The sequence below is a fragment of the Strigops habroptila genome, chromosome 3 (assembly GCF_004027225.2).
Source record: "Strigops habroptila isolate Jane chromosome 3, bStrHab1.2.pri, whole genome shotgun sequence".
Classification (NCBI taxonomy): domain Eukaryota; kingdom Metazoa; phylum Chordata; class Aves; order Psittaciformes; family Psittacidae; genus Strigops; species Strigops habroptila.
In genome coordinates this window covers 44,502,578-44,528,935 of record NC_044279.2, presented here as the reverse complement: position 1 = coordinate 44,528,935, position 26,358 = coordinate 44,502,578, and the positions used below count along the sequence as shown (strand labels likewise).

At 36.2% G+C, this 26,358-nt stretch overlaps 1 protein-coding gene across 19 annotated transcripts in view; it reads right to left on the bottom strand.

Moving 5' to 3' along the window:
- The window catches only part of LRRIQ1 (leucine rich repeats and IQ motif containing 1), a 127,434-nt gene that overhangs the window by 82,506 nt on the left and 18,570 nt on the right, over nucleotides 1-26,358 (bottom strand). For 14 of the 19 annotated variants that reach the window (XR_003990646.1, XR_003990645.1, XR_003990644.1 and 11 more), the window contains 5 exons: nucleotides 25,436-25,563; nucleotides 19,214-19,287; nucleotides 18,841-18,934; nucleotides 13,254-13,430; nucleotides 4,001-4,477 (listed from right to left, as the gene is read on the bottom strand). Coding sequence is in view for 12 of the 19 variants with exons in the window: in XM_030480236.1 (XP_030336096.1) it covers nucleotides 4,001-4,477; nucleotides 13,254-13,430; nucleotides 18,841-18,934; nucleotides 19,214-19,287; nucleotides 25,436-25,563 (950 nt within the window). In the remaining 7 variants the exon portion in view is untranslated. Of the gene's footprint in view, nucleotides 1-1,405; nucleotides 1,545-4,000; nucleotides 4,478-13,253; nucleotides 13,431-18,840; nucleotides 18,935-19,213; nucleotides 19,288-25,435; nucleotides 25,564-26,358 lie in introns of all 19 variants that reach the window. The other 5 variants (XR_003990649.1, XR_003990650.1, XM_030480240.1 and 2 more) reach the window with 1 other exon arrangement.

The window sequence follows — 26,358 nt, the reverse complement described above, 5'->3', positions numbered from 1 at the left end:
CTATGAAAGCAACAGGTCAGTGCTCACTCATGATCAAAAAGAAAAAATTATATATTAGTTTTTTAAGAAAGAAGATGAAAACTGTCTTACTGAACAAATTCATGATATATCTTTTCCTATGGAATTCAGTTTTAGGCACTTGTTTAAAAAAGTTATAATAGAATAAGGTAAAGGTTCCATAGAGGGACAAAAAGATAAAAAGTATAGTTAGAGTAACATGAAAGAGACTAAATGGAATAAACTTCTATTACAAATGAATGAATGTAAGGATGGATATAAGAGATTTAAAAAAACCACAAAATACGCAGAAGATAAATAGCGAAAGACTATTTTCATACTAACTTATGAAATTCTGAGGCCTGAAATGAAACGAAGGACATTTCAACCACTATATGGAATTTGTGAAACTCTTCAACTTTAAAATATAATAGAAGTCAAATATATTAAGTAAGTTTAAAAATCTATTAAGTTCATGGAGATCAATTGTTAATATATTAGCTAAACCTTATACTCCAGAAAAAAATTTCAGCTCAACTTCCCAGATAACTGACTGCTATAATATGATTCTGTACTTGTCCTGTTTCTTAGTATGCACATTTACTAAACATTTTGCTTACTGCCCATTGTTGCATAGATACTAATGAATTACTTGGATTTTCAGTCTGAAATGGAACTTAGACACCTAAATCACTTTTGGAACAGTTGACATTTTAATAGAAGACTTACACATAGAATGTTTTTTAAGATAACTTGAAATCTGGAATCAATTACAGGGTCCATTTGTTTAAAAATGCAGAAACCCCATGAACCCTGGCAACTGTGCAGGTAAGTAAAACTGGTTAGCAAACTAAGCAGAGCCAAGGCATGGACTTCAATTCTTGCACACAGTAACCCATTGTGTTTTTACTGTTAGCTCAGTATCTACCATAGGACAGCCTATGCCATGGTCTGTTCCCAACAGCAGTGTGGATGAGGCAATCCTCGGTTCTGGAGATGAGGAGAGAAGGAAAGTGATGGATTAGTAAGACAGAAGAGATGGGAAGAATAGTTAGTTGTATGGCTACCATAAATGATGCACCAGTTACGCAGCATCTGTCAGTTTAATAGCATAGACATACTCCAGCAAGAACATGGACACAGTATGTCATAAGCATAATATGAGAATTAAATCAAGCAAAACTAATTCAGGGAATAGTGAAAAAGGGAAAACATTTTTATGCTTCTATAAAACTTTTTATAAAGAAGTCTCTCTTTTAGAAACATTAAGCTTATGATAAATAAACCAAATGTTTATTATGAAACTATTAATAAAATCTTCAACAAAACCAGAAGATGACAAGTACACAAAACTAGTAAGGTTTTTTCTTATGAAATCTGGAAAGTAAAGAGAATACCATAACCCAACCTGGATTAGTGTGGCAGCTTCATGCTTCTGTCTCAAAGACTTTATAAACTGATGATTCTCTGATTTTGTGCAGTTGGGTTTCCTCCTCGCATGGTACTGCCGCCAAAAAGACTGGATCACCGATGCCGCCATATGTAGCCTCACAGAGATATAAATACTTTTATGAATGACATAACCTCACTAGTACCCTGGATTATCATAGCTGCCCAATTATAACCATAAAACACAGCACTATGTGTTGAGACAAATGGAAGGCACTGCCATTAAACTGTTGAGACATTATAATCCAGATGTGACATATATGTTCAGAAACACGGGAGGTTATTCACGTCACATAACTTTGGAAATCCAGTAATCTAAAAGGACTAATCTCCACTGGGCTCTGTACCTTATATATTCACTGGAGAGGAAGAATCTCCTAAAATGAAGGGGTTCAACAATGACTGAACAAACTATTGGAGGGGTCCACTTATGTCCACTGTCCAAAGGAAAAAAAAAAAGATAACTAAAGAGAGCTAAATGCTGAAAACTGCATGAGACAAATATCTGCAATGGAGTAGACAGGAAAACCAGAAAGTTCAATTTCATTTTTTGCCTACTCTTACCCTTCACTTTAACACTACTCAACACTGCTTATATGTGTACATTTCCCAATTTGCTCATCGTTTAACAAGCACTGATTACAGACGATTTATATTTGTTCTATTTACTATATACAACTATAACATTATTATATTTGAAAGATTGAGCTTTTTAAATATATGTTAAATTAATTTATACTGATAGAGAAAAAGTTTAATGGAAGTTCTACATTATGACTTGGAATCCTTTTCTCCACAAAATTCTCCTTTCAGTTGGATAGTGGGTTTAAGAAAAGACATCTAAATTTTCTCCAATCTTTCCTTATGCAGTGCATCTATTTAAATAGAGGTGTACTATTCAGCTATAAAAAAAGCACACTTCAGGGGTTAAGCCAGAATTTTGAAATATATTTATTAAGTTTGCCAGCCCCAAACATGATTTATTTATAAGCTTTACATCTATAAAAAGCAGTAGTTGAGTTAAAAAACAACCTTCCAGTGGTTTGCATCCTGCACTGAAGGCTGCATGGAGACCGCATAGCACCCTTCCAATATCTGAAGGGGGACTACAAGGATGCTGGAGAGCGGCTCTTCATCAGGGACTGTAGTGATGGGATAAGGAGTAATGGGTTCAAACTTAATCAGGGGAAGTTCAGGTTAGATATAAGGAAGAAGTTCTTTACTCTAAGGGTGGTGAGGCACTGGAACGGGTTGCCCAAAGAAGTCGCAAATGCTCCATCCCTGGCAATGTTCAAGGCTAGGTTGGACAGAGCCTTGAGCGACACAGTTTAGTGTGAGGCATCCCAGCCCATGGCAGGGGGTTTGGAACTAGATGATCTTAATGTTCTTTCCAACCCTAACCATTCTATGATTTTATGATTGAAGAGAACTGTTCAACAACTGATTTACAGAATACATTTAAAATATTAACTAAAAACTATAAATGACGTATTTCAAAAAGATTTTTCTGAAGCACTCATATTCCATAATAGACTACTGTACTCTTACTTTCAACTTCCTGAGAGGCAATGATGAATTCTGTGGTCTTCCTGAATAATAAATATTATGACGAATTATTAGTGTCTTAAGTACCTACTAAGCTCTACTGCCCATTTACCATAAGTCTAAAGCATGAAGAAGCATACCTTCCATGCTTGTTCTTCATAGTATTCTCAAGACATGTATTTTCAAAATGGAATTCTTATGAAACTGTAACTGAATTTTTGTGCTTTTAGAGCAAAAATTTCAGCTTCGCTTTTCCCTGACCATAAATCCAGAACCATACAAACCAGCAGCAAACACATTCTATGGATGTAATAAACTACTCTGTTTCATACAGGAGAATATTTGGAGGCACGGAACAAGTTGAACTGTCCTCTCACTCCTGCCTCTACTTTTAAGATGCAGGTTAAAGCATGTTGGAGGAGTACCAAGGGCAGGGCAGGCTGTTAGCTCTTCACTCATCACAACAGCAGGAGACTGGCCTAAGGTCAAGGCAGTAGGATGGTAGATTTAATCAACGTTTCCCTCTTGCCTTTTAAATGATACTGACAGTAAACTCTACACAAATGAATCTTGAATGTCTAATGAACAGTATAGCAAAAAAGCCTTACACTTTGTAAACTGACCCAAAATTTCTACAAACCATCCAGGATTTTCATCCCTAATATTGTATGTGTCATTGAATTGGTGTCATAAATATATTGCAAAAAAGAAGAAAAAGGTAGGACATAAAGTGAAAGTTATCAAATTCTCCTGTTACACAGTATTTTAAAATTATTTTAAGTACATACATATCTATATTCTAATATATCAACTGACAGAATACCACAAAGTATTGTTGTCAATATGGAATTCTAACGTGCATCTCCTTAAAATAACTCTTCACTGCCTAATAACCGTAAAAATATTGTTTTCTTACTATGAATACTGTGCCTCTGTTTCAAACAAGAAATCTTCACTCCTATTGCCTATCCATTTAATCTTTTTGAAAGCAGTCTGACATCTCTCTTACCTTTCTGTATCATTCTCAAAATGCTGAAGATCTTTTCCCACATTACTTGCTACTATCACTGACTGTTGTAACATGAGTTGGGCTGACATGTTATTGTTGCCTTTGGTCTCCCCACTGTAATTAATACAAGATTCAGTGCTCTTCTGCTCCACTCTCTGATGTTCTTTATTTTCCTTTTGGTGCACAGGTATGGAGGAGTTAATGAATGTGGCCTGAGTATGGCCAGTAGCAATCCATCTTTTGGAAGGATCCAACAAGACCTGTTTATTTTCTGTCTCACCCATGATAAAGAGGTTATTTTCCTGTAGGCAGCCAGTAGGTGTTTGCTTTAGATGATTTTGCAGTGCTTCTGGTCCATCTCTGTCAGTAATGTTCAGATCGCCATACTCATGTGCATATCGGTGTTTAATGCTAAGTTTCATCAACCGATTAAAATACCAGCATTGTCCCTGTGCAGAATCAATAGAAGAGGCAATTCTGAAAAAAAAACCAAAAATGTCTTTACATGTGTTTCAGAATGTAAGAATGTTTTTTTAAAAATATATGCCCTCTATTACTTTCTAAACTACCTTGTATTTTCAAGTATCCTTATATGTTTCCATATCCCTACAGCAAACAATAATTACACTGATTGAAAACCAGTTTCAGTATTTATAAATCCTAATTGCATTTTATTTTTTTTTCTTTTTTTTTGACAGTTTTTAAAATATACTCATACATTAGATTGCTTATTTTACTCTGGCTTTTTTTTTTTAAAGGTTTCAGTCTGTTTGAAATAGGCACCAGGGCATGCATTTCACTATTAATTTTATGTGTGGTTAGAGGCATATGAAGCTGAAAATTTTAGAGGATTTGAGGTAGTTTTGTTATAAGTCCTGTAACAGCCTTAATAATCCAATTTTATCTGGAAACTATGAGAGGTAATATAAAAACAACAGTAATTCTGCAATTTAGATTAGAACTACATCAACAAACCCCAAACTTAGACTCAAACCAATAAACCACAATGTTAGAGAGAATTTGGAAAAAAAAGGCTTCTCAGTATAAATATTTTTATCACTGTAAGGGAAAGAGCTAGACTGAAACAGCATTGATTTACAAAGTCTACCTCATTAATTTTTTGTGCTATACCATCTAAATGACAAGGATGAGTAAAAGTAAATATGAAGTGATTGTTACAGATTCAGAAGGAATGTATTAGGACAGTGTTTGTCCATTGTATTAAGCAGGAGGTGCTTTTGGAATCATGAAAACTTTTTCCAGAACAGTGTTTGTCCATTGTATTAAGCAGGAGGTACTTTTGGAATCATGAAAACTTTTCCTTTGATAGTGCAGATAGATGCAGAGATCTGTAATCTGGCACTATTTTCAGAGGAGCACAAAGTCAATTCTAGGTCAGCAATCCAAGAGAAAAAGTAGAAATAAGATCAATTCTCAGGAATCTGGAAAAATCGGGCCCCAAGATCACAGTCTGAATAATGGAATTTGCTTTCCCGTTCAGCATTCTTGAAAGGTGAAGCTTTTAGAAGGTTTTATTGTGAAAAGACTCTTAACCTATACAACTATTTCCTCTAGTGAAGTTCAACTAAGAATTTTTCAGATTTTTAAGAACATATAGAATCAGATCTTACAAGAGTAAAAAGCATTCCACACCCTCCTCTCCTAGTGCAACTTCAGTGCTATTGGACAAAATATGAATGGCTAAATTGGAAGCCAAATCCACACAGCCTAATTACACAACTCACTGTGCATTAGCTGTACATTTGATTACCTATTACACAACATTACTCCTACTCCTGTTAATTCCACAAATATGACAGTTCTTAAAAAATATTCAAACCAATGCATACATTTGCTTAAGGATCTAACAAATTCTAGGTGTCTCCAACTGCACAGTAAGAATAGTAATTTCTTCAACATGAAATACTTACAGCATTAGTTTAATGCTTTAAATTAGTTAAAGTATTTCAGAATACAAATTTGGTACACCATTACCAAATTTCTAAAAAATAAGTATGGTGAGAAGAAGAACAAAAATAAAGAAAAAAAGAATATAATTAATTTCCACCGTTCCTTTATTTGCTTTATTTTAGCTTGTTTATTTGAGGATTACAATATTGCCTGAAAAAACACAGAATGTTTTATATATTGAGCTAAATAAGCTACTGTATGAAAAACATATCCTGAGTATACTTGTTTATTCTCAAGAAAACAGAAAAAAAAAGCAAAACAAAACACCGTAACAGTGAACAGAAAAGGATACTTGTGCATCCTCTCTTTTGACAGGTTCAGGGACATCCCAAGCAGCTGTTTCACCCTTCCAGTGGCTATGAATGTGGCAAGCAGAAATGGAAGGGGAGGCTGAAGGCAACTGAAAATTCAGGCAGGGAGGAGTAACTGTATGGTCACCAGGGATCCTGTGTTATTTTTTTCACAAAGGTTGCTTTTGAGCAGCTTTTCCAAGCACCGGTTGCAAAATACAGTCTTGTCGCTGTGGGCATGCACCCTATTTCCCAGCTGACACATTCCCTGGCAATCCACAACTGTACTCAGATTTTGTAGGATTTTTAGGCTGCTCTCCATGTATCAGTGGCTTTCTTTTAAGGCAGTCAGATCAGCCTTACTATCAAGAAACTACAAAGGAAGCTGTAGTGACATCTCAGAGAACTACATGCAACGAAGTGGCTTGGTAACTGTACTTGGGGTTCCTCTGCAAAGGAGAACCCCCAAAACACAGGCAACAAACATAAAGATAGGGCCCGAGTGCTAGGTAGCAGTCAGCTTGATGGTTCCCTTAGGTGAACAAGGATTTCAGGTAGCTCTGGAGAAAAAAGAGAACTGTTCAATAGGCTTGGGGTAGAGCTATCCTATCAATGCACTGCAGCTTTCTCAGTGTCTCAGATGGACTGCATTCTTGATATGAGAGACATGTTCCTGAAGACTGTTTATTCAAACCACAGAAAGGAAGCTGCTATAACGGAAAATATGCAGGACTGATTTACTTCTTTAATGGAAAACAACCCCCACATATGAGGAAAGAGAGAAGACAAAGTAAAAAATATTACAGTATTGAGACTTTTGATACCACACTATTTCCTTTTCAGTTAATGTAAATTGGTTGTTTGCCTTTCAGACCTCTTTTGGCATAGTAGGTCAAGGGGTCTGGTCACAATAACTCTTCTGGAATTGCTTGTTGGTTAAGCTACAACTGAGATTTTAAGCATAAATTGGCATCTAGACAAAACAAGAAATGAGATAATCCTGATGGAAGCACCAGTATCCATACAGCCTGACTGCTTACTATGTAATGAAATATAGATGAATATGGCAGTCTTGCTATAACAAAATTTTTAGGGCTTGCAGCTCTGACCAGCACATTCCCTCTGTTCAATGGCTACCCGCAGCTTTATTTTGATCTTAACAAGTAAAAGTAACTTACAGATGTAAATTACTGTATGTCATTTACATACAGTATGTCATTACATACAGTATTACAATTATTCAGCATAGCCACAAAAGATGCACTGCTTTTGCAGTGGAGAAAAGGGTTAACAAGTCAGAAGACAAAGGGATGCATCTTTCACAGCAATGTACAAATGTGCTAGAATAGTGGCCCTGATAATACCTAAAGACCAAGACATTACTTTCACAAACAAATACTAAGAGCAGAAAGCTACCTGTAGCTTTCTTACCAAAAAGATACCTCTCAACTTGTGTTAGGATTTTTGCAGGGATTTTGAGTAAAGATAAAAGCATTAGAGTCAGATTTTAATCTGTTTGGAAATTCAAGGCAGGCATTTATTAATGACGGCTACAACTTCAATCCTAACATCAATCCACCAAGAGAATCCATCACTGTCGTCTTGGTTAATTTAGACCAAACTCTGCTCAGTTTCACATGCAGTATCTGGTGAGGGGAAAGTAAAGGTGAGGAGGAGCAAACCCCCACTGACACCACCTAGAAAGTGTAAGGACCCATGCACAGGCTGACTTAACAGAAATGGAAATGGACAAGTAATTCATCCTTAAAGGCCTTTCAGTGGAGTTTAAATCAGCCAAAATTTTGCCACTTATAAAGTTTTAAGGTGGCAGTGGAAGCTTGCTTACAAAGCTGACACATTTTGTATAGAATTTCCTACTGCAATTGCGTTTGCAATTGCTGCCAGCTTATTCCAAAAGCATCATTTTGTCAGAATGAGACAGTAAAATTTATATGGAAAAGTAGCAGAACAAACCTCTTAGAAGCAAAATGGAGAATGGACAAACAAGCCAGTTCTAGTCAGCAATGGCAGTTTTCTCCTGGCCACTGCAGCTAAATCATAAATAATATTCTACTCCTTTGTGTGCTAGTTTGTGTACCAGTTAAATTTTTTCTTAATGTCATGTTCTTCCTTTTGCAGCTTTTCTGTGATTTCCATAATTCTAATAAATAGTACACTCCAATTTTAACTGAGCTTTTGTTCACAATAGTGTGGTAAAACCTAACTTGTCTTTGGCGAAACTTCTATAAGCATCATTACTGATGTTCAACTGTGGGTTACAAAAGTCCCTTGCAAACACATGAAAGAGGGCACTGTTTACAGACTCTATCCTGCAATACCGTTTATGAAATTCCTGTCATTTTCACTGTATTATACATACAGTATTTATAAACTCCAAGTTCCACTAGCCAGACATCTGCATATTTGATGACTGAAAGCAAATTACTGCAGCTAAGGTATCGTATAATTTTTTTATACAATGACTCACTACTACACATCTAAAGACTATGTGACAGAAAGCATTTATTAGAATAGAGAAGTTTAATTTTACATTATGTTTCATTCTTAAGCATGGCCAGAACAGTGAAGTTTCAGGCAGAAACAGCACAGACAATTTAATTGGGCAGCAATGGTTTATGAAACACGGATTAGGGAAGCAAGCAGTGATTACTTTTGGCAGCTTGCATATTTGAGGTCACACCTACAGGGGCTCATAACTTAGCAAGATGTGAAACAGAGAAGTTTGCTCTATCGTTGGCCTGTTCTTTAGCAACGTCACATTAATTCAGTCGAAGTATTGCAGTTTGTACATATAATAGCTATGCTGTGAAGGCTTATATAAAACCAAGTTGTTTAGAGGTCCTTTTATGAACTGCAGTTTTCAATGGTTTTCAAATCACCCATAAATTGTACTTTTAGTCAAAATAAAACATAGGTGGCTTTAACATACAAGAAATTAATTTTAAGACTAGATTTGATACAAGATGGTCCAACCATGCCACAGTTACCAATTTAAAAGATTGTGAATGAATTCTCAAAACCTTAAAAACCCCACAACTCTCCCTCCCTCTGCCCCTCCCCTCCAAACCATACATTCAGGGAAGAAGAGGCATTTACCTAATTCCTTCTTCCGACTATTCTTCTTCTCAAACATCTGAAAGCTCTTTCAAGCAAAACTTATGCTGAATCAGAAAAAATTCTCAATTGAAGCAACCTCATGAGGTCTCTAGTCCAACTTCCTGCTTCAAAGCTGGGTAAGCTCTGAGATCAGACCAGGTTGCTCAGAGCTTTATCTAAGCAGATCCTGAAAACCTCCAAGAATGGAGACAGCACAACCTCTCTGGGTAACCTGTTGCAATTCATCACTGTCTTAACAGTGAAAAGGTTTTTCCTTATGTCCAGTAGTACTGTGTCTCACTGGGATGGAGTCAAATCTCATAGTTACCCATGTGGTGCTGTGCTTTAGATTTGTGACTGAAACTGTATTGATAAAACACTAATGTTTTGCTGAACAGTGCTTGGACAGAGTCAAGGTCTTTTCTCTCCCACACAATAAGTAGGCTGGGAGCAGGCAGGAGGCTGGGCAGGAACACAGCTGAGACAAATGACCTGAACTGACCAAAACTATATTCCATCCCATATAACATCACACTCAGAAACAACACCTGGGGGAGAGTCTTTCCAAGGTAGCCATTGCTCAGGGACTGGTTGGGTATCAGTCTGCTGGTGGGAGGTGATGAGTGATTGCTTTGCATCACTTGGCTGCCTTTTTTTTTTTTATCTGCCTCTTTCCTTCACTCACTAAACTGTCAACTGTCTTCATCTCAATCCACAGATTTTTCTTTCTTCTGGTCTTCTGATTCTTTGTCCCATCCTGCTGGTGGCACTAGGAGCGAACAAGCAGCTGGTGGGTGCTTAGTTACTGTTTGGAATCCACCCACCATATCAGTCTGAACTTCTCTTATTTCAGCTTAGGTCTTTGTTGCTCATCCTCCTGTCATGCACCACTGCAAACAGCTTGGCTCTGTCTTCTTGAGTATGTGCTTGAAACCGCTGACCATCTTAGGGGCAATGTGCCAAACTTGTTCCAATTTATCAATGTCTTTTATGTATTGGTGACCCAAAATATGGAGCACAGTATTCCGGATGTGAACTAATATGGGCTGAAGAGAAAGAAATAACTTCCCCCAACCTACTGGCTATGTTTCTGTAGATACAACCCAGCACGTTCTTAATTTTCTTTGGTGCCAGGCTACATTGCTGACTCACATTCAGTTTCTTATCTACTCAGATCCAAACATACTTTTCAGCAGAGACATTTCTCAGTCAGTCCCAGCCTGTATTGTTGCAAAGAGTCACTCCTTTCAAGGTAAAGAACTTTGCATTTGTCTATGTTGAATTTGCAAGGCTCCTGCTGGCCTACCTCCCCAGCTTGCCTAGGTTCTTCTGAACAGTAGCCCTGCCCTCAGGCATGTAAACTGTTTCTTCCAAATTGCTGTGCTACAAGCACAGTTAAGTGTGCACTCCATCTCCTGCTCCAAGTCTTTGATAAAGATGTCAGAAAGACATGTCAGCCTCCAGAAAGCAGCATGAGCCATTCCATTAACTATTTATAGTTAATGGATGGTCTGAGCACTGGCTACCCCACAAATTTCTTACCTTTGTAGCTGTCCATTCATGCAGACGATGGTTAAATAAACCATTAAATTTTGTGAATATCATTTTTCCCTCCCGTTTTTACCATCTTGCAGAAATGTATGGAAAAGTTAGGTCCTTAGATTCTACTACAGCTCTCTCACAAGTCATATCCTAATTACAGACTGGCATTTTTTTCTTCACAGGATACTGATGAAACAGATCCAAAATCTCAGACATAAAAAAGTTTTCTCTACCACAAAGGAGGATGAGTACAAACATGAGAAGTTTGAGCTATTTAGATATTGTAAAGGGATGAAAAGATAGCAGGTATAAATAGAATCATAGAATCATAGAATAGTAAGGGTTGGAAAGGACCTTAAGATCATCTAGTTCCAACCCCCCTGCCATGGGCAGGGACACCTTGCCCTAAACCGTGTCACCCAAGGCTCTGTCCAACCTGGTCTTGAACACCGTCAGGGATGGAGCATCCACAACCTCCCTGGGCAACCCATTCCAGTGCTTCACCACCCTCACTGTAAAGAACTTCTTCCTTATATCTAATCTAAACTTCCCCTGTTTAAGATTGAAGCCATCACCCCTTGTCCTACCACTACAGTCCCTAAGGAAGAGTCCCTCCCCAGCATCCTTATAGACCCCCTTCAGATACTGGAAGGCTGCTATGAGGTCTCCACGCAGCCTTCTCTTCTCCAGGCTGAACAGCCCCAACTCTCTCAGCCTGTCTTCATACAGGAGGTGCTCCAGCCCTCTGTCATCCTCGTGACCATCCTCTGGACTCGCTCCAACAGCTCCATGTCCTTTTTATGTTGAGGACACCAGAACTGTACTCAATAGTCCAACTGAGGTCTCACAAGAGCAGAGTAGAGGGGCAGGATCACCTCCTTTGACCTGCTGGTCACGCTTCTTTTGATGCAGCCCATGGACTTGTGCACGTTCAGGTTCTTAAGATGGTCTCGAGCCTGATTCTCTCCTACAATGGGCCTAAGGTCTTCATTCTCACAGTCCCTGCATCTGCTTTCCAAGTCTTGGGTGGTGTGGTCAGAGCATTTGCTACTGAAGACTGAGGCAACAAAGTCATTAAGAACCTCAGCCTTCTCCAAATCCATGGTAGCCAGTTCTCCCGATAGCTTCTGGAGAGGGCCAACGTTGTTCCTAGTCTGTCTTTTATTTGCTACGTGTCTATAGAATCCTTTCCGGTTATCTTTCACATCCCTTGCCAGATTTAATTCTAGCTGGGCCTTAGCTTTCCTAACCTGGTCCCTAGCTTCTCGGGCAATGCTCCTATATTCTTCCCAGGCTGCCTGTCCTCACTTCCACCTTCTATAAGCTTCTTTTTTCCCTCTAAGTTTCCTCAGCAGCTCCTTGTCCATCCATGGACGTCTCCTGGCCCTCCTGCCGCACTTCCTTCTAGTCAGGACGAACACTCCTGAGCACGTAGCAGGTGATCCTTGAATATCGACCAGCAGTCTTGGGCCCCCCTGCCCTCTAGGACTATACCCTACAGAACCTTACTAAGCAGGTTCCTGAAGAGGCCAAAGTCTGCTTTCTTGAAGTCCAGGGCAGTGAGCTTGCTGCATGCTCTTCTCACTGTCCTGAGGATTTCAAACTCAACCATGTCGTGATCACTACAGCCAAGGCTGCCCTAGAGCATCACATTTCCAACCAGTCCCTCCTTGTTGGTGAGCACGAGGTCAAGCATGGCATCTCTCCTTGTCGGCTCTTCTATTACTTGAAAGAGGAAGTTGTCTTAATAAATTACCACTTGCAATGTCTAAGCTGAAGTAACTGAACGACTGATCATAGTAATAATGGCAAAGGTAGTAAGTGTTGCAAAATCAAAGACATACAAATAGAGCCATCTGATCCACTACTTTAAGAGAAAAGGGGTCAAACCTTTTGCAGTCATTTAGAATGTCAATAATACAGACATGGAAAACAAATGCACGAAAAAGTGGACCATATACTCCATCAATAGCCAAACTAGGTTTGATTAACCTAAAGATGGAAATAATGTTAATATAATTATACCACTTTCAGGATTTAAACTACTACTCCTGCATACCACTGTGCTATGTTGTGTGTATAAATTCATTTAACTACTACTAACTGAAGGTTTTGAACCATGTGTTTTCTCAAACGTAAACAAACAAAAGTCAAGGCCTACATATTTTAATGTCTGTCTGAAATACTCTTTGCACTGAAGTCGATGATTCTAATCTCTTTCTTAACATAACATTTCCAGGCAAAAAGCTAAGTAAAATTCATAAGACACCAAGAACTACACTAAAAATACAAGGAAAAATATTTTTGAATGTAATTTATATTCACATACATACCCCAGTTCAGCAGTCTTTTTTTTCAGTAGAACATTTTCTTTAATTTGAAGTTGACACAGTTCCATAAAAGTACTTGATTCTGTTTCTTTGATCCTTTCAGTTGTAGGTAAAGTATTATAGTGTAAGATTTCACCATCAAGAAACTGTAAACTAGGAAGGACCTTACAAAAGGAAGGCCTTAGAAAAGAAAAAGTTATAATCAGTTGTACAAAAAAATCCTATTGCTAAAACTCCATTTTATTGACAATCATAACAAAACAGAACATGATGATAGTTCTCTAAGTACTTATATATACTTGTCCTTACTTCATATATTAATTTATTAACTAAAATGTTATTCTTAATAAACCACAGACCTTAACAAGATTGCTTAATACTTTGTTGGTATAAAGAGCACTGCTGAAATACTGACACCAGAAAGGTTAGTGGCAACATTCTCAATTCACTAGAGCTAGCATTTTACCTACTTCGACAGTAACAGGGAAATTTGACGCACTTGCGTGTAGGCACTTGTAACACATTTGATTAGTAGCTAACACAGCAAGCAAAGTCACAGGATTAAGATACAGCACTGATTTTGTTTACACATAGAAAGGTTTAGATTTAAAAACTGCACAGAATACTAAATATTGTCTTACTCCCTTTACCATTCGCATATAAAGCAATATTATAAAAATCGCACATAATGATATAAACATAAGTTGTATGTAAAAGATTTAAATATGATATAATTGCATATAAAGAATTCACATAAAGCAATATGATATTCAGTATGACTGATGGGAAAAAAATCCCGGTTCTGAACTACTAAGGGTGATAAGGGGGCTGGAGCACCTCCCATATGAAGACAGGCTGAAAAAGTTGGAGCCGTTCAGCCTGGAGAAGAGAAGGCTGCGTGGAAACCTCATAGCAGCCTTCCAGTATCTGAAGGGGGTCTATAAGGATGCTGGGGAGGGACTCTTCCTTAGGGACTGTAGTGGTAGAACAAGGGGTGATGGCTTCAAACTTAAACAGGGGAAGTTTTGAATAGATATAAGGAAGAAGTTCTTTACAGTGAGGGTGGTGAAGCACCGGAATGGGTTGCCCAGGGAGGTTGTGGATGCTCCATCCCTGGCGGTGTTCAAGACCAGATTGGACAGAGCCTTGGGCGATATGGTTTAGTGCAAGGTGTCCCTGTCCATGGCCGGGGGGTTGGAACTAGATGATCTTAAGGTCCTTTCCAACCCTAACTATTCTATGATTCTATGATTCTAATTTGGGTCAGTGAATGGGATGTCAGGGATGACAGTAAAGCTGATATTTCCTTGCTATGAAAAGGACAGTTGGAGCCACTGATGTAACAAAAAAATATGTATGAGATACTTGTCTATCAATTAAAAAAAAAAAAAGTATCATCAATGCCCAGTCTTTTAGATTATTGTGAAATATTAGCTAGTCTGCAACCTTGTTTCACATATTTCTTACGCCAGACCAAATTTGTAAAAAGCTTCAAGATTGCAAAATTATTTAAATCAATCCATCAACACTTAATATTTTCATTAAGTTAGTTTTTAGTAGCACTGGAAAGAGTACTTATTGTAGGCTTTAAGTCCCATTACTATTTAGAAAGATAATACAATTTCCAAAATTTTAGAACTACTTGACTATTTGCTGTGAAGGTCAAGCACTATTACTCAGCTCAGACAATATACACTAAGTTTAAGATCAGTTTCTGTGATTGAGTTTGAGTTGATTGATTGAATCCAAAATGTTGCTCAACAGAATGTTAGTTTTTCTGAAAATAAAGAACTTTCCTCCTGTACTGCCCATTAACGTAAGAATAATACTGTTTGAAATATATTTGGAATAAAACAATGGGTTTAGATAGGCAGTCCCTGAATACATAGAGAGAAACTGCCAAAGTTGATGTTGAATAGTGATACGTCAAAAAAGTGCCATATCAAAGTTGATTGATGCTGGAAGTATAGTGTCTTAGAGCTGTGGGATCTCAACACTAGTTTTTCCAGCTGGGTTTCTCCTGGTGAAGGGCTGAGTCAATATTTCATTTAGTGAAAACTTCCTGGTGAATATTCTGTCACTTAAGAGGCGCTATTAATCATAACCGCATTGAAACACATTCCCCTAGGAGTGCTCAGACTGATCCCAGGGTTTAATTTCTAAAAAGCAATTTCTTATTACTTCCCTTTTGTTGGTGTTATAGCTGGCTGGACATGAAAGTACAAAACCAATCAGGAAATTTTACAACTAATTCCTTTGTTGGTATCAAGGGGTTATGTAAAGTTCACTAGAACATATAGCCTGAAGTTACGGTCAATGCTCTATTCAGCAAATCCATGTTTTATAGCATCCCATACTTTAAATCCTTTAGACAAATGAATCTCTTGACTAATCATAAAAGCTCTATTGGGTCAAGCAATCTAAAGTGTCAGTTCTTACAGTTAAACTGGAATTCAGAAATCTTTTCCCCTCCAGGGTACTAGTGAAATAACAGCCAGTTCTGTAAAATAGTGGGAATTAAAACAATGCAGATAGGAATTTAAAATATTGTCACAGTCACTGAATTTTATTCGCAAAATTACCTGCAGGAACCATGGGAGTGCAAATAAGTCTGTTCATTAAAAAACAAACCAACCACCAAGAATATATTTGTACAGTTATCTTTTAAATGACTCATTTCCAACTAAACATTTCAAAGAGATTTTTTTTTTCCACCAGAATACTAATCAGAAATTTGTGCAAAAATCTTCTAAGAGTGGTTTTACTTTTGTTTGGGTTTCTTTTTTTTTTTTCCTCTTAAAACACATGCTCCAAAACGCACATACCCCAAAGTTGGCTGTTGTTATACTATGCAATCTAATATAGCAAATGTGAACAGGATTTATCTAAACACATTCTTGTGTAACATTGCAGTGTAAAGCCTCACCTTTAACTGACTTGCAATCATACAAGGAATAATTTTGGTCATTCTTCAAAACTGCTAAGCTTAAAAAAAAAAAAAAAAATCACATTTTTCTAAAAAAAGAAAATCTCATCCACCTGTTTTAATTACATCCAAAATGGAAGTCCAACTGTTGTGTCTCATTTCATGTCCTCATATTTTATTATGTCAACATTTTCCTGGGTAAATACTAGATTTCCTTAACTGAAAGAATTGCTAATGATTTAAATTCTTAATGATTAAATGCTTCTTTGTACATTAAAGGGAATTACAAGTAAGAGTTCACAAAAAGACACTACCATTTCAACACATGTATTCTGGAAAATCACCTAAAAATCTAAAATTGCATTTCCAGCTTGTCATTCTGCTCTTTAAGGCTTGTAGACTAGAAAGGGCTAATTCTAAGGAAAATGAAAGAACACTTCACATTAAAATAACAGCACTACTGTGCTTTTGCCGAGTGATTCTCTTGGACAGCTTTAAGTCTTGATGACATTGGGCCATGTACGGGGTTTCAGACTACAGAATTCTCAAGAAACCACGAGACTTCTTCCAAAACAAAACAAAACAAAAACCAAAAACCAACCCAACAACAAAACCCCCAAAATAAAAAAAACCCCACCTATCCATGTACAATTTTATTAATACAGCTTACAAATACAATGCTATCACAACTGCTCATTTCAGGGATTTCGGTGACTGCATTTGATTTCATATGCCAACTTTCCTTTCTCCCCTATCCAGTTTTTATATATTCATATATAGAATCATAGAATCAACTAGGTTGGAAAAGATCTTTAAGATCATAGAATCATAGAATCATAAAATAGTTAGGGTTGGAAAGGACATTAAGATCATCTAGTTCCAATCCCCCTGCCATGGGCAGGGACACCTCGCACTAAACCATATCGCCCAAGGCTCTGTCCAATCTGGCCTTGAACACTGTCAGGGATGGAACATCCACAACCTCCCTGGGCACCCCATTCCAGTGCTTCACCACCCTCACTGTAAAGAACTTCTTCCTTATACCTAATCTAAACTTCCCCTGTTGAAGTTTGAAGCCATTACCCCTTGTCCTACCACTACAGTCCCTAAGGAAGAGTCCCTCCCCAGCATCCTTATAGACCCCCTTCAGATACTGGAAGGCTGCTATGAGGTCTCCATGCAGCCTTCTCTTCTCCAGGCTGAACAGTCCCAACTCTCTCAGCCTGTCCTCATATGAGAGATGCTCCAGCCCTCTTATTGTCCTCGTGGCTCTCCTCTGGACTCGCTCCAACAGCTCCATGTCCTTTTTACGTTGAGGACACCAGAACTGTATACAATACTCCAAGTGAGGTCTCACAAGAGCAGAGTAGAGGGGCAGGATCACCTCCTTCGACCTGCTGGTCACGCTTCTTTTGATGCAGCCCAGGATACAGTTGGCTTTCTGGGCTGCGAGCACACACTGCCGGCTCATGTTAAGCTTCTCATCAACCAACACCCCCAAGTCCTTCTCCACAGAGTTGCTCTGAACCTCTTCTCCACCCAACCTGTAGCTGTGCCTGGGATTGCCCTGACCCAGGTGTAGGACCTTGCACAAGTCCAGCTGTGCATGTGTATATATTTGTATATATAGCTGGTCTCTAGGATCAGCTTTTTTTTTCCCCCCAGATTATTCTTTCAGTATTACACATTACTGGAAGGCAAAGAACAGCATTATTTTTACACCCGTGTCTCATAATCATATAAACTATTAATTTTTGGTGTAAAGATAAAAATTTCTCAGAACAAGAAAAAAAAATCTAAGCTTCAACTACTAAGGAAAAAGCAACAATTCATTCTGATCATTTTTTTTTTTTAATTTTTTTCCTTAAAGATGCTAAGCCAAGGTTTCCTTCATACATTTATTATTGACACCACCCTTTCTCTAGCTATGAACTAGAGAACCTGTCATGGCAGCAAGACTGTTAAGCAATGAATGGATGAAGTGATGAAAGGCAATAAATGAGAAAAAAAAAAGACAGCAAAGCAGAAAAAGAAACACTCTATGAAGCTTTGTGATTGATAATCAGAAGCTGATGGTTATGAGAAGGGCAAGTAAGCAGTGTAAGAACATTGATAATTAGAGATAAAAAAAAGTTTTTAAATAGTGCAGATAAAAGAGAAGAAGAAAAAGATTGAGTGGAGAGTCATGTCTTTGTGCAGAAGTTTTAATGAAATGTAAAATAGGGTAACAAAGTCAGACAAAACACCAGCCAGAAAGTTAAAAGTTACCAAAGGTGGTAAACTTGTCAGTAAAGGGGAACAATTCTTGCTTAAAAGGAAGAAATTGTGATCAATGGACAAAGAAGCAGTTACAAATACACATTCAGAATAACAGTTAAACAGCAGAGACCACTGTTGAGATTTAGCACAAACTGCTTATTAATAAAGTTCGAAGTTGAAGCTAGGTCAAACATCGAGATTTTTGTTTAAAAAAACCTACAAACTAGAGTTCTTAGAAAATAAAGATCACCGAACTGAATTTTGTTTGTTATTTTCATACAATTCTCTTCCAATTTGTCATAGTGTTCATATTTACCTCATTTCTACTGTTTAACTAACATATGTACACCTAGGTTTTGGCTGATTTTGATTTTTTTGCTTTAGCAAATCAATTTCTTTTCTTACCTCAAATTTCTTTCTTGGAGAAGAGGATTTCCACTGAGTGACAACTCCCTTAGTTTATGACAGCCACCTAACCATGAAATGACACCTTCAAGGTCTGTATTGTAGTAGGAAAGAAAATAAAATAAAAATTTGAATGCAGAACCATAAAAATCTTACATGAAAGTAAACCATACCAAAATCACGAAGTACTACAAGCAATTCTGCTACATATACAGTATAGTTATAATTATTATCTATAACTTCCATGTATGGAAAATACTTATGTTTTCTGTATAAATGTCTCAAATGGAAACAATAAAATTCAAGTAAGATTTTATTTAAGAAGGTTTTGTTTGGATAGGGGTTTACGTTTGATTTTTTTTATACAACTCACCTGACAAGCAGTTATTTTTGATATCCAGCTTTTCCAAAGATACAAACGAATTCAAAGGCACAAGCTCAGTTAATCTAAGAACAAAACAGAAAGGTTTTGGGTTTTCAATTAAATAAAACATCAGCTCATGAACAGAAGGGCACCAGGATCTTTTACAGTTATGAAAATTTACTTATTTACATAAGAAAATACCCATTTTGCTATCCAAGGTGCTAGAACTAATTACTGAAATTTTAACTTGAAAGCATTACTTAGTCTTCTTATTAGCTCTGTTTTTAATATTTACTCATTATTGGTTTTGTTTATTTGGTAAATACTTTCTTCTGTTTCATGCATTTAGTGCTGATAATCGGAAGTCTTGTAAAATTTAGACAACTCAATCGGCTTCTTTAGGCACCATAACTAGAATGAAACTAACAGAAGGCCTTGAGTCTGGAAAGGAAATAAAATCTGCTTTTCTCTTTCCTCTTCCTTCATTTCCCATTGCTCAAACTTCTTGTCAGCTCGTTTCTCTTCTCTGCTCATCATTACTGCCTAGATCCTAAACCTAACGTAATTGTTGTCACAGTTGTATTACAGGTCAAGACTGCACTGTCCTGTGACATATTTTTCGTGCTTCCTCTGTCTTACTACTACTGTCAGACAATGTCAAATAGATGCCTATTATACAGATAGCTATGAAATTGTTTTTCTTGTGCAACAAAGCAGCAAAGCAGTAGTAAAGCTATGACAAAATTTTTACTTGTCTTCAAAATTTTTATTGAAGGGTAAACATAAGGAAACTGAGCTGACATCCACCTGTACAAAGGATTTTGGACTGTAAGATGTCTATTATCACTACTATTAAACATTAGCATCCAGTGTTATACAAGTTTCTTTACTTACAAACTTGCATTGGTGCAACTAAGAAGGAATGTTGAATGGTTTGGTCAACTGCCAGGCTATTTGCAAATATTACCTTTCAGATTTTTTAAACATTTATTTTGATTTACGTTAAATATGAAAGAGGGAGGAAAAATTAAAATCAAGGTGCAAAAGAAACCAGTCTTCAACTAAAATTAGAATGTTTATTTATAAGCATGTACTATATCAACTGTATCTTTTTTAAAAAAAAATACACATTTAGGTAACTTCTTTCATCTTCAAAGGACAATGTCTAAGCATAACAAGAGAAAGGTAACACCAATGGCAATGTGTGTGTCTATTTTGTGATACACACATTTTCATGGAAAGCAGTATTTTCTGAGGGTTATAGTGCCTCTGAAAGCTGTAAATCAGAATTCTTATGGTCAGAAACATGACCATGCAAAAAAGAAAACCCACTTTCTCCACAAACTTACAAGTGGTCAGAGTCAAAAATGTTTATTTGTTGCTGAAATGTGCGACTATGTTGCATTTCAGCACAGGCATTACAACTTAAAGACAGAGCTGGATTTAACTCTGGTACACAGATTCTGGACCAAATATTGGTTGTAGATTCATTAATCTTATTGAACAGTTGAATTTACGCAAAACATAAAAAAAAATAATTTCCACATTCAGTTGAGTATTTCTATAAAACAATATAACATTTTAGTAGTAAATTCAGACAGATTCAAAGCAATTGAATATGTCTCAGTATGCTTCCATTTCTTTCTCAAACCATACTGTAAAGTTGTTCTGCTTCTAGTCCTATTTAGTTTTACTACCTCCCTGCCAGTTTTCCCTGGAATCAAATAAATATGAAGAAATATTAACTCTAAAAAAAGCATGTAGCTTTATGCAGAACTGTATGTAGTACTGCAAATATCAGTATTTTAGGTTCTCATGACCAGTCAATGGTACATAAATTTATTTAATATTTGTAACAAATATCATCATAGGTATTAATGGCTAACAGTATGGCTGCAAAGACTGAAAATCCATGATTCAGATTATAGATTCACATATTCAGAAATACTCAGGAAAATAAATGTCATACTTTGGACAATGGATGAAAGATAATGCAGTATTTTTTTATTCATAGTGACTGTGTTCTCTGGATCTTTATCAGTATACGCTGTGGTGAATTAGAAAATGTCTACTGGACTATCCTTGCCTGCCATTGGCACTATGAGAGTTAAAATGTTTCCCCGTCATTCTATAGCTTTCCTTTTACTGACGTTCTTTGTTAATTTTTTCCTGAGAAAATTCAAACCAGAAAGACAAAGGACGTTACTGAAAACTTAATACTACTTGACCTTGTCACATTAGCCCTGGGCATAAGAGAGAGGCAAATTACAAAGAAGACACAAAAGTAAAAGATATTCACAAAAAAGCAAACTATAGCTTCCTCTTTCTGCTCCCATTTAAGTCTGCAGCAGGACAACACACAGATAGTCAGAGAAATTCTAGGTCAAAAAACAAGATTTAAGAGACTAGTTGCATGTATGCATCAAATAAAATAAAGATTGCTTTTCTGAACATGAATAGCAGTTACTGCTCAGGATGGTCCAAATCCTGCTGTACATCATTTTTCCCAGCAAAATTATTATTGACATTAATGAGAAGTTAGCAGGAAGGATGGCTAAATAATTAAAAATAAATTTATACTAATCTAGATCTTTAAGTAAAACCCATATTTCTGTTTCATTCTTTAAAAATAAAAATATTTAAATTTACAATATTCACTATATTTATAAGTGGTAATCAAATACAATGTAGGAAATCTGCCAGTTAGCCACCCGTTTCTTGAACATCCTAGTAGGCACTACCTCAACTGTATTGTCACATACTTAGAGCTAAACTTATCACCAGCAAAGAATTACTGAAAGTAAGTGATCAAAAAAATCTAGACTGGTGTAAGGACAGGATGGGAAAAACCACTACCTGTAAACATAACTTTTTCATTACTAACTTATTTCAACATCTACTGACAACTCCGTAAAGGTGGTCAAATTCTCAAAATATGACGGCTTGCAATGACAAGAAGGTCAACTCTTATATCCCAGAAATTAGGTTAAAAACATAGATACCATACATATTTAAGTTGGGAGAACAATACTTGCTAAAAAAGAACTGAGCTGAGTTTTTAGCATTTCTATTACACGAATTTTAGGAATAGTATGCATCTAGTTGCAAAAACATGAGAGCAACATTTTCACAAAGAATTTGATTCTGGCCAAGCCAGCTTCCCCCAAAAAAGGAATTTTTGCAGACGACTGCATTTTTTAAACTATTAAAATTTTTGCTATCACACGTAGATTATCCTCATGAAAAACGAGCAACAGCAAAAAAAGAACTTTGCCATATTAGAGCCATATTAAACCAGAAATTTTAGATTTCTCTATTTTGATGTTGCCAAAAAAGATCCCAAAAGCAATGGCAACCTGAACAGCAGACTGATTTAGTGTCTCACTGTAAAACTTCTAACTGAAAAAGACATAAACAAGTAAGCTACATAATTAAGTGGAGTTACATGTAAATATAAATACCACATGAACTCTAAACACATATTAAATATGTATTTATTTTAGTCCCAGAGGAAAATTTTTCTTTCCTACTCCTAAATCTTTATAGTCAAAAGAACAAAAAGGAAAATGTACCCTTTTTAATCTAACTTAAAAATTGTGTCCTCCAGCTACTATAAAATAGAGCATGGATATTCATAGTCCCAAATCTGCAATAACCAAGTCAAGAGGATATTCATCATTGGTATTGGTCAATTGCATATTGATGAAGTATATGCTTTGTATTTGAAAGCCACAGTAAAATACTTCATAAAAGCAGCAGTGGTGAAATAGGTGCCATTTTTATATTTGAAGGAGTTCATCACTACCTGTTATATTATAATTTGGTTTTGCTAGATTCAAGGTTTAAAGCACTTATTTTTTTTGAGTTTTACCTTTGGCAATTTCTGGTTTATGATGTAGACAAAGTATCTCAGGAATAAAAAAATCCTGTAAATTAGTGTAAGAATTTTATTTTCACAGTACTTCACTTTGTGAAAGAATACAGATTCACAGCATTACCATTCTATGGGCTTCCTGCAACCAGTAAAAAGGAAATGGCACTCAGTGCACACTTGAAAAAAATTCACGAAATTGCACTAGCTGTAGGATAAAAGTAAAGAAACAGCTTTTCTTTCAACAGCTTACTCCATTACATTCACTGTTCCTATAGAACATCAAGTTACTTAAGCTATAGCACACATATGGAGCTGCTTATAAGTGTACATAAAGTGAGTGTAACAGAGCAGGCTACTGAAACGCCAGGAATTTTAAGGCTTTTAATATGCATTTAAGGCTATCTTGTCCTGTTTGTCACTAAGATTTGAGATACACTATTGATACATCAAGGAAAGAAAGGGAATTGTTTGGGGAGGAGATATGTGTTTATTTTCAGCGCATCCAGTTTGCTGCTGCAAAAATATGTGTTTTCTCGCAGTCCAGCTCAGTGAATCAAACACTGTATCTCAGCTTGACCACTGGAAAACCAGAATAAGCACTACAAGGAACATTAAAAACTGTAAGATCATGGGGTAGGTGAGCAATGTATAAGGTACATATATGTGGCCAGTCCAGCACAACCTAGATCCAGAGGCTGCATTCCAGCTATGCCTGAGACTGTGCTCCTGTTTTTTCTCTGCCTAGCAGGCACATGAGGTCTTCAAGCAGTTTTGCACTTTTTATTACACACATCATAGCTACACCTTAATGTTAACAAAAACCAAACCGTATGAAGAGGAGGAAACTACACAAAGATAGAGCCATATTACTGCATTTTCCAAAAAAGCTGAAGAGGACAAGGGAAAAAAATAAATAAACTGAAGAACAGGAATTAAATCAATTCATTTGATTCAGAATCTGACACTTAACAAGTAATGCCCTTGTTAATCACGGGCAGGAAGCACTTTCTCCAAACTATAGAAGAATTAATAAAAGAACAAAAAACCCCTAAAAGCCCACCAACTTGAAGAGTAGATTTTGTAAATATAACTAGGTGTTATATTTATATCCAAGAGTTTACATGCATACTACTTCATTAGAGATGATATGAAAACAATATGAAAAGTTATATAAAAATCTAGGTTGTATATACTCAAACAGTATTCATTTTCCATGAAGGAAATGCCTTATAATAACAAGACTCAGTGTTACATATCTTTTATCCCACAGGCTCCCAGATACATTTGACTGCTGAACTAAATGTCACGTAGGATGAGATGAGATTCATTTGTTCAACTGTAGACACCTACATATGAGCTGGTCATTTTGACTCTGTTAAAAGTCAGTGAAGATGAAGAGGCACTTGTAGGGTATGATTAGTCTCAAAGCAAATGACTAAAAATGGCAGACGAATCACACTCTAAAACATCTCCTCTTCGCTAACAGGAGAGTAAAGCGATTAGTTCAAAGTGTTTATTGTGTATATTATGTGTAACAAAGTATATTCTATTTGTTTACTGAGATCAATCTTGTTCAGGGTGAATTGGTCACAGTATAGAAAAATATTTTATATTAATAAAATTCATTTTACTACTAACATGGAAATTATAACGTGTTCCTTGTTTTTTTAGCAGAATTTAAATTGAGAAAAAGGGGGAAGGGAAATAAAAATTTTGACTTCTGAATATCTGGTCATTCTAACTTTACAGATGTACAGATTAGCTTAGGAAATGAGCAGAAAGCTAATTACAGAGTACTTGAGTGCATGATCTAGTCTTATGATGAATGTCTTGATCTTTCTTTTTTATTTTATACCTTTCAAACTGAACCATAAGACTGAAAAATTAAAGCAAATATGCTTGTTTTGGAGGGCATTAACATATGCCTGCAAAATAAAAAACATTCTCTTTTGTCCTTTTTAACTCTAGCAGTTACGCTTAACATAGCCTGTAAAGTCTGTTTTGAATAAGCTAGCTGTGAAATATGAAGTTTGACAGACATACTCTAGAAACAATTGCTAAAGAAAGGGAAAAAAAAAAAAAGAAAGAAAGACCAAGGTTTTAATAACTCCACAATGCTCAAAAATTATTTTCATATAACATCTTACAGAAAAAATACTTTTAATAGTTAATGCTGTTTTAAATTTTCTTAGCAAAAGGTAGCCAACGTCTTTACTTCTCAACCCCATATTTTCAACAAATATCTGGAAAAGATAGTGATATTTTAACCACACTGAGAACTATACTTTTCAGAGAAGTGTTATGTCAGTAAATGTCTCTCTATCAGTTCTGTAAGTGGAAGAATGATTCTTGCTTACCTATTTTGGGACAGCAAAAGAATCTGCAATAGAGGCAACCAACACAAAGAAAGCATTCTTACAGCAGAAATGCTATTGTCATCCAAATATAGTTCTCTAAGGAGAACATGATTTTCCAGTCTTGGAAACTAAATAGAAAAGAGATGGTTATTTAAAATTAATATAAATTAGAGAAACAACAGTGGAATGCTTACCAGATGCTTTTCATAAATCATTACTAAATACAAGCAAACCCCACATTTTTGATATATGTATCATTTCCTTATTATGTACGTATCAGTTGTCACACATGATTTCTGCATATCAGGTGGTAAGTACTTTTTTTAATGTCTTCTACCTAGTCCAAAAAATCAATATAAAAACAAACAAACAAAAAAAAAAACAAACCAAAAAAAAAAAAAAACCAAAAAACAAGAGCCCAAGAGCCACAGTTATTTGCTGCTTATTGACAATGATTTTCCTCTCTAAGATTCATAGGAGAATCACTGTAAGTAAATATGACTAAGTGTATAGTTAACAAACTACTTTCCATTTTTAAATGCTGCAGCACAAATTTCAACTTTTGGAGGATCAGCATACATCAAGTCAGCCTGAACTACTACTTATATATAATGATAATAATATTCAGTTACATTTTAAACAAAGAATCAGCATCAAATATTACAAACTGAAGACTAGATGTTATAAATAAAGGAAGGAAATATAACTTCTGAGAGGCAAACTTTTCAAGGACTTGGGAGCAAGAAGATATTAATTGCAAGCCATTTGTATCTTTGAAAAATCTCCCTCTAATAGTGAAAAAAAAAAAGCCTGCCTAAGAGCACAAAGCATCCCACAGCAAGCAATGAGCACAAGATCAGCATTCTGAAAAACATGACTGTCAACAAAAGCGTATGCAAAACAGCCACTGAATTCAAAGCTTT